At 46.3% G+C, this 9005-nt stretch overlaps 1 protein-coding gene across 1 annotated transcript; it reads left to right on the top strand.

Annotated features, from left to right (window-relative positions):
- Positions 1-2697: 2697 nt before the first annotated feature.
- UFC1 (ubiquitin-fold modifier conjugating enzyme 1) lies at positions 2698-8571 on the top strand. The gene is made up of 7 exons (XM_003785776.2): positions 2698-2815; positions 3218-3340; positions 6821-6888; positions 7123-7186; positions 7506-7582; positions 7825-7915; positions 8128-8571. The coding sequence occupies exons 2-7, from the start codon at positions 3218-3220 to the stop codon at positions 8206-8208; spliced, it is 504 nt and encodes a 167-aa protein (XP_003785824.1). The 5' UTR covers positions 2698-2815; the 3' UTR covers positions 8209-8571.
- Positions 8572-9005: the final 434 nt, after the last annotated feature.

Here is a 9005-nt window from a genome sequence, read left to right as displayed (position 1 = left end):
CGTCATTGTTGTTTGGCAGGTCCGGGCTGGGGATTCGAACCCGCCACCTTAGGTGTACGTGGCTGGTGCCTTAGCCGGTTGAGCTATAGGTGCCGAGCCACTAACTTCATTCTTAATGGAGAAAGACTGATAGTCCCCCTAAAATTAGAACAAGACAAGGATGTCAGCTGGTAACACTTTTACTCAATATTGTACTGGAGATTTCAGCCAGAGCAATTAGACAAGATACAGCATGCTTTGGGTGGAACCTGTGGCTCAGTGGGTAGGGCACTGGCCCCTCAAGGGAGTCGGGTTTGAAACTGGCCCCAGCCAAACTACAACAAAAAATAGCTGGGTGTTGTGGTGGTCACCTGTAGTCCCAGCTACTCGGTAGGCTTAAGCAAGAGAATCACCTAAGCCCAGGAGTTGGAGGTTGCTGTGAGCTGTGACGCTACAGCACTCTACTGAGGGTGACAAAGTGAGACCCTGTCTCTAAAAAAAAAACCATCTGGAAGATACAAAATTTGGGGAAAGGAGGTATCTACTTTGTGCCATCCCCTGGGGATAGAGAAACATGACTCCTTCCTAGATGAGTTAATTCCACCCCACCCCCAAAAATGTCTAGGACTAATTTAGACCAAGGAAAGTCTTCCTGTGGCCTCTAAACTCTTTTGGCTTTTATCAAGAACTGTCTAGGTGGGTGGTGACCGTAGCTCAGTGGGTAGGGTGCCAGTCACGTACACCCAGGTTGGCCGGTTTGAACCCCGCCTGGGCCAGCTAAACAATAATGACAACTGCTAGGAAAAAATAACCAGGTGTTGTGCCAGGTGTTGTGGTGGGCACCTGTAGTCCCAGCTACTTGGGAGGCTGAGGCAAGAGAATCACTTAAGCTGTGATGCCATGGTACTCTACCAAAGGCGACATAGTGAGACTCTGTCTCAAAAAAAAAAAAAAATGCCTTGGTGCCTGTAGTTCAGTGGCCAGGGCGCCAGCCACATGCACTGGAGCCAGTGGGCTCAAACCTGGCACAGGTCTGCCAAACAACAATGACAACTGTAACAAAAAAGTAGCCTGGCATTGTGGTGGGCATCTGTAGTCCCAGCTACTTGGGAGGCTGAGGCAAGAGAATCTCTTAAGCCCAAGAGTTTGAGGTTGCTAAGAGCTGTGACACCACAGCACTCTACCAAGGGTCACATAGTGAGACTGTCTCAAAAAAAAAAAAGTCTAGGTTACGGAGCTTTCACAGGTGGTGCCTAGCACAGTTCTGTGGACTTAAATATTCTTCAAATTAAATGAATGAATGCAGTGAGAGAGAGTCTCACTTTATCACCCTCAGTAGAGTGCCATGGGATCATAGCTCATAGTAACAGCAAACACTTGGGCTCAAGCAATTCTCTTGCCTCAGCCTCCCAAGTAGCTGGGACTACAGGCCCCGCCAAAACACCTGGACATTTTTTAGAGACAGGGTCTCTCGCTTTTGTTCTGGCTGGTCTCGAACCTGTGAGCTCAGGCAATCCACCCACCTCCGCCTCTAAGTGCTAGGATTACAGGTGTGAGCCACCCAACTGCCAAAATAACTTTCTTGGGAAAAAAAAACTGTAGGGTGACACCTGTGGCTCAAAGGAGTAGGGTGCTGGCCCCATATGCTGGAGGTAGTGGGTTCAAACCCAGCCCTGGCCAAAAAAAAGAAAGAAAGAAAGAAAGAAAGAAAAAAAGAAAGAAAGAAAGAAAGAAAGAAAGAAAGACAGACAGACAGACAGACAGACAGACAGACAATCTAATTTGGCTGCGGTTCATGCCGGTACCTAGCACTCTGGGAGGCCAGGGTGGAACGATCACTTGAGCTCAAGGGTTTGAGACCAACCTGAGCAAGAGCAAGACCCTGTCTCTACTAAAAGTAGAAAAGTTAGCTGGGCCTTGTGGTGGAGCCTGTTGTCTCAGCTACTTGAGAGGCTGAAGCAGAAGAATCCCTTGAATCCAGGAGTTTGAGGTTGCTGTGAGCTAAAGTGAAGCCACAGCACTTTAGCCTGGGGCAACAGAGTGAGACTCAGTCTCAATAAAAACAAAACAAACAAAAAAAAAACCGAAAGAAAGAAAGAAAGAAAAGAAAAAGTAAAAGAATTATCTCATTCAATTGTGTTAATTCCTCACTGCATATTTTATTTTATTTATTTATTTATTTAGAGACAGAGCCTCAAGCTGTCCCCCTGGGTAGAGTGCTGTGCCATCACAGCTCACAGCAACCTCCAACTCCTGGGCTCAAGCCGAGTTCCTGCCTCAGGCTCCCAAGTAGCTGGGACCACAGGCGCCCGCCACAATGCCTGGCTATTTTTTGGTTGCAGCCATCATTGTTGTTTGGCGGGCCGGGCTGGATTCGAACCCGCCACCTTAGTTGTATGTGGCTGGCGCCTTAGCCACTTGAGCCACGGGCGCCAAGCCCTCACCGCATATTTTATTCATTTCATTTGAGACGCAGTCTCGCTTCGCTTTGTCGCCCACGGTAGAGTGCAGCGGCGTCACAGCTCACCGCAGTCTCAAACTCTTGGGCTCAACCAAGCTTTTATCTCAGCCTCCCCAATAGCTGAGACTGCTGGCGCTATCCAAAACGCCCAGCTATTGTTTTTAGAGGCGGGGTCTCGCTCTTGCTCCGGCCAGTCTCCAACTCCTAAACGCAGGCAATCCACCCACCTCGGCCTCCCTGAGTGTTAGGATTACAGATGTGAGCCATCGCGCCGGCCCCACTGTATATTTTAATTTGATCCTGGATGGTTTCTAATAATTATAAGGAGTTAAACACCCTTCTGTTGGATAACTGCTACCTCAGCTGGACTGTAAGGTAAGGAAACGCCTTTTTGGAAGACAGTGCCGTAGAATAGCCTGAAATTCTAAAAACTCTCTTTTAAGTTTGGGGAGGTGTTCGGAAGGGTTTTCTGAGATTACTTCTCTGAGCATGAATGAAAGTCATCTTTTGAGACTTCTCGGGGTTTTTTTTTTTTTGAGACTTCTCCGGGGTTTTAATGATAGGTGCCATATTCAGGACACAGAACTCTGTTTCCATTCTTTCTGTTCTTCTCGATACACCCTCAAGCAGGTAACCAGGGGACGAGAACAGTAAGATTGCATTCAGAGAAGTCTTCAGGCAACTTTACTGTGCGTTTTCCCATAGTAAAGATGGCGGCGCCCTGAGTAGAAACTACTGGTAACACCACTTCCGCATTTCTCTTGTCCCCGGTCCAAGATGGCGGACGAAGCCACCCGGCGTGTGGTGTCCGAGATCCCGGTGCTGAAGACTAACGCTGGACCCCGAGATCGGGAGTTGTGGGTGCAGCGACTGAAGGAGGAATACCAATCTCTTATTCGGGTCAGTTGTGTTTCTACGGCCGAATGCGTCTCAGAGATTGTGGGTAATTAAGTGTCCTCAATAATAGACTCCGTGTGGAAGCCGCTTCCGGATTTTAAATTCAACTCCCGGTTTCATAGAAATGGGATGTTTGCAGGGGTAGGGGGCTAAGGAGGGATGGTGGGGAGAGGGCAGAAGAAACTCAAGTTAGCAGTACACTGGGGCCACGCCTTATGACTGAAAGCCGTATGCCTCCCAGAAGGTGACGTGTCACCAGGGTTCCAGGTGTTTGCTTTCCTGAAGGTTAGAGGTGGTCTGAAGTACTTCTTTGGGGCCCTGAGTCCCAGTCTGCATTTTTGTGCTCCCTTCTTCACTCTTCCTGAGGTAGCAAGGCGCATTAGGACTGAAAATTCAAGTAGCTGTGAACAGCAGAGGATTGAAGAGCTGGGCTCATAGTTAGAAATGGGGCCATCTTCTCAACTAATCTCTTTATTGTGAGAAGAGAAGAAAGATTTTGTCGTCCTTGGGGTAGTCTCTGTCTGCTTCAAAGACCAGAAGTTATATCGCATGTATTCATTCACTAGCAGGACATTTATTCTGTGTCTAGAACATGGAGAGGGGGTACAAAGTTAAGTCTACTAAGGTAGACAAAAACAGATCGTTATGATACAGTGCTTAAATGGAGACAGAAGCAGGTATATAGAGAGAAATGGGTAAGATGTTTTGAGAGCATGGGGAGAGATACCCCATCCAGCTTGGGTTTGGTCCTGGAAGAGGTAATGCTTAAGCTGAAAATTAAAGAGTAAATATAAGTTAGCCTGATAAAACATAAGAGTAGGAGGAATTCAAGGCAATAAGGGACAGCATGAGCATAGGCATAGAAGCTAGAAATGGCAGACGTATATGAAGGAACAAATAATTCAGAGGTGTAAGAGCAGCATCAAATGTGAGGCAGGGACTGGCAGGCAAGACTGGGGAGATATGTTTGAGCACTCAGATTTTATCTTGGAAGCATATGTATGCCTGCAGGAGTGTCCAACCCTTTTCCTTCTCTGCTGCACATTGGAAGAAAAAGAATTGTCTTGGGACACACATTAAACACACAAACACTAATGAAAGTTGATAAGAAAAAAAATCCATGTATAATTTTCATGATATGATATCTGCCATTACAGATAAGCTAAAAAGTCCTCACACAATCCATTTGGGAGCTTATAGGCTGCAGGTTGGACACCCCTGCTAGGATTTTAAACTGAGGAATAACATGGTCAGATTTGGGTTTAGCTCAATTACAGTAGCTGTAGATAGGAAAATACAATTGACAGCCTGCCAGGTGCGCTGGCTCACATCTGTAATCCTAGCACTCTGGGAGGCCCAGGCAGGAGGATTGCTTGAGCTCATGAATTGAGACTAGTCTCAGCAAAAGTGAGACTCCATCTCTACTAAAAATAAAAAAACTGGCTCCACACTGTAGCTCAGTGAGTAGGGCACCAGCCACCATACACTGAGGCTGGCAGGTTCGAACCCACCCTGGGCCTGCTAAACAACAATGACAATTGCAACCAAAAGAAATATCTGGGTGTTGTGGCATGCACCTGTAGTCCCAGTTACTTGGGAGGCTGAGGCAAGAAAATCACTTAAGCCCAAAAGTTTGAGTTTGCTGTGAGTTGTGATGTCATGGCACTCTTCCGAGGGCAACATAGTGAGACTCTCTCTCAAAAATAAATAAATAAATACATAGAAAAATAGAAAAACTAAGGCAAGAGGATCACTTGAGGCTAAGAGTTGGAGGTTGCTGTGGGCTATATTGCCATGGCCCTGTACTAAGGGTGACAAAGTGAAACACTGTCTCAAAAAAAAGAAAAAAAAATACAGGCTCGGCACCTGTGGCTCAAGTGGCTAAGGTGCCAGCCACATACACCTAAGGTGGCGGGTTCAAATCTAGCCTGGGCCCACCAAAAACAACAATGACGGCTGTAAGCAAAAAATAGCCAGGTGCCTGTGGTCCCAGCTACTTGGTAGGCTGAGGCAGGAGACTCGCTTGAGCCCAGGAATTGGAGGTTGCTGTGAGCTGTGATGCCACGGCACTCTACCCAGGGGTATAGCTTGCGGCTCTGTCTCAAAAAAAAAAAAAATACAGTTGACAGGGATAAAACTAAAGGTAAAGGAAAAGTTGGGAAGTAGTCATTAATCCAATCAAAAGAAACATGCTCTAGATTAGGCTGTTGTGAGGATAGAGGAGACAGAATAGAAGAATATTCAGGGCCAGGCATGGTGGCTCACTCCTGTAATCCCACCACTCTGGGAGGCCAAGGTGGGTGGATTGCTTGAGCTTAGGAGTTTAAGACCAGCCTGAGCAAAAGCCAGACCCCATTTCTAAAAATAGCCAGGTGTGATGATGGGTGCCTGTAGTCCCAGGTACTGGGGAGGCTGAGGCAAGAGGATCACTTGAGCCCAAGAGTTTGAGGTTGCTGTGAGCTCTGATGCCACAGCACTCTACCAAGAGCCACAAAGTGAGACTCTGTCTCAAAAAAAAAAAAAAAAAGGAGAAAGAATATTCAAAAGCAAAATCAGCTCGGCATGACTTCATGGATTAGTGGAGTAAAGAATAGGGAAGGTTGGGGGCTCCTGTAGCTCAGTGGTTAGGGCACCGGCCACATACTCCAGGGCCAGTGGGTTTGAACCCAACCTGGGCCTGCTAAACAAAAACAAAACAAACAACAACAACAAAAATTGCCAGGTGTTGTGGCAGGTACCTGTAGTCCCATCTACTAGGGAGTCTGAGGCAAGAGAATCGCTTGAGCCCAAGAGTTTGAGGTTGCTGTGAGCTATGATACCACAGCACTCTACTGAGTGACAAAGTGAAACTCTGTCTCAATTAAAGAAAAAAAAGAATAGGGAAGATCAAGGATAATTCCTAGGTTTGGGGCTTGGGTGGATGCTAACACTGCCCCCTGAGATTGAGATTCAGTAAGAGAAACAGGTCTGAAGGAATATTATAAATTCTAGGTGGAAATGCTGGGTTGAGTTTGAGGTGCCTGTAAAACAAAGGTAGAAATCTCAACATCCAGTTGGATACTGGAGTCCAAAGCTCTGAGGAAAGGCCAGAACTAAAAGACTTAGGAATCATCAGTTATGTGTGTCCTAGTTGAAATGAGTACTAGATGAGGCTGTAAAGGGGAGTCCCCTAGGGAAGGAGCATAACATAAAATAAGTTGTTGGCTGAGGACAGACACATCTAAAGTGAGAAGAGAACCCTAGGTGATATCTTCAAGTCTTTCATGTTTGCTAAATTAAGTGGAACCCAAGCATTCTAGTGTTTGCTCTAGGCCAACCCCCCACTTGCCAGTATAGTCTTATCTTCAACTTTGCTTATGTCAGAAAAATCAGGTAAACATAGTGACAGAAAGTAACACACATTTTTCTTTTGAGGGGAGGGGGACTACCCTTAGTCTTTGGCCCTAAGTCTTCCCCCTCAAAGACCTCATTCTCTGCTTTTAGTATGTGGAAAACAACAAGAATGCGGACAATGATTGGTTCCGACTGGAGTCCAACAAGGAAGGGACTCGGTAGGCAGACCCTCTTGGGAGGTGTGGGGTGGGAGACTATATGATTTAAGCAATTTGGTACCCCATTGCCCACTGCCAGAAATGCCCTGCCTCGTGTTATCTTGTCTACTCCTACAGCTCCAGAGTTCCCCAGTTCCCATCCCATGAGTCTCCCAGGCTGCTAACCTAAGCCAGGATGTCATTGGAGAATGAGAAGACTAGACAAATTGGACTGAAGTTTGGTCTTTGTTACAGGTGGTTTGGAAAATGCTGGTACATCCATGACCTCCTGAAATACGAGTTTGACATTGAGTTTGACGTGAGTTTGATGGAGTGGGAAATAAGAAGGTTAGTAGAAGAGGAGGGATTAGGTGATTATTAATAAGCTAATCTTGAAGCTAACCTTGAAGGGACCAAAGAAAACTTTTCGGATCAAAGAAAAATGGGAGGGAAAAGCTGAGGTTTGAAGCCAGCATAAGTTACAGTTACTCATCTCCATGTCCAGAATCCTGGTACATGCATGCTGTTGGAAGAGTTTGGTGAATATTTTAGTTCAGCCAAGAAATATGCATGTCTAATTAGATTAGGTCCTTTCTATCCTGATTTTCTGTTATATTAAGGCTTTATAATTCTTCCAGATTCCTATCACATATCCTACCACTGCTCCAGAAATTGCAGTCCCTGAGCTGGATGGAAAGACAGCAAAGATGTACAGGTATGACCAAATAGGAGATGGGAAAGGGTCAAAGGCTTAAATTAGAACTTAGGAGGTAGAAAATTTTCCCAGAGTTTGCTGAACTATAGGGGCCCTAGGCCTCTTTCTGTCAAGCCTAGACAAAGTACTTAGCTGACCTTGTCCTCAGTTTTGATCACTAGTAGTCTTCCTGTGTTTCCAAGTGGCATTGTGCTTTGTGATAAACTTTGCGTGTGAATACCCTCCTCTTCTCCCTCTCATAGGGGTGGCAAAATATGCCTGACTGATCACTTCAAGCCTTTGTGGGCCAGGAATGTGCCTAAGTTTGGATTAGCTCATCTCATGGCTCTTGGGGTAAGTTGGTGTATTTGGCATAAAGGGGGAAGGAGAAGGGAGAGGGGCTTGGGCTCTAAGCAGTACAGATGCATTCTTGAGTGTAAACTAGGAATAAAAATAATGTTGTCCCTTGGGCGTGTTCCCCCAGAATCTCTAGGAGGAAGCTTCTGATGAAACAAAAGGCATTGACTGGATGCTAGTAATCTCATAGGGTCTCCCTTGTGTTTCAGCTAGGTCCATGGCTGGCAGTGGAAATCCCTGATCTGATTCAGAAGGGCGTGATCCAGCACAAAGAGAAATGCAACCAATGAAGGAGCAGGCCACTGAGACTGGGCCAAGGGACCTTTGATGGGCTGCCTTCCTCTTTTCCTGTGCACCTTAATTATCTGCCTGCTTCCCCCTACACCCTATACCCCTAGTTGTTACTAAGTAGCTACAGCAGGCCTAGCTGGAAAGAAAAAAAAAAAACCCTAAACAGTATTGCTATTGAGTTCCTAAGGCTGCACAGAGAAGAGACTGGATGGACTAGGCCTTGGAAAGTCAAGAGGCAATTTGTATCCCCTCCCCATGTGGAGCAATGTGAGACCCTGGAGGCACAGGGAGTAGCTGAAAGTGCATACATAGTCTTTCTGGTTCTGGATACAACCCATCAATAAAAGCTGCTTCCTCTGGTAGACTGTGGTTCTCGTTGGTGGCTGTTAACAGAGTGAGCAGGCTAAAACCTGAGGCACATGAACAGCTATAGGTTGGGAGGGAGGAGGGAAATGGAGGATGCCCTGGTCAGGAGCTGGGGGATGAAAGGAAATGTGACTGCTGCCCCTCCTGTAGAGATCTGCCTTTGTCCTTTAGTGGTGAGCCTTGCCTCACCCTACTGCTTTAGCCTGCAAGGAGTTTGAGGAATGCTTTTCTAGGGCTAGTATTCTCTGTCCTCCAGGGATCTTGCCATTTGCATGTGATAGATGCTTGCTATCTGGGTAGGATTTATTTTATTTATTTATTGAGACAGAGACTCAAGCTATAGCTCTACCCTGTGGCATCACAGCTCACAGCAACCTTCAACTCCTGGGCTTAAGTGATTGATTCTCTCTCTCTCTCTCTTTTTTTTTTT

The sequence above is a fragment of the Otolemur garnettii genome, unplaced genomic scaffold, assembly GCF_000181295.1.
Source record: "Otolemur garnettii isolate 467f Iridium unplaced genomic scaffold, OtoGar3 scaffold00016, whole genome shotgun sequence".
Taxonomy (NCBI): domain Eukaryota; kingdom Metazoa; phylum Chordata; class Mammalia; order Primates; family Galagidae; genus Otolemur; species Otolemur garnettii.
This window is presented reverse-complemented; position numbering and strand designations above follow the sequence as displayed.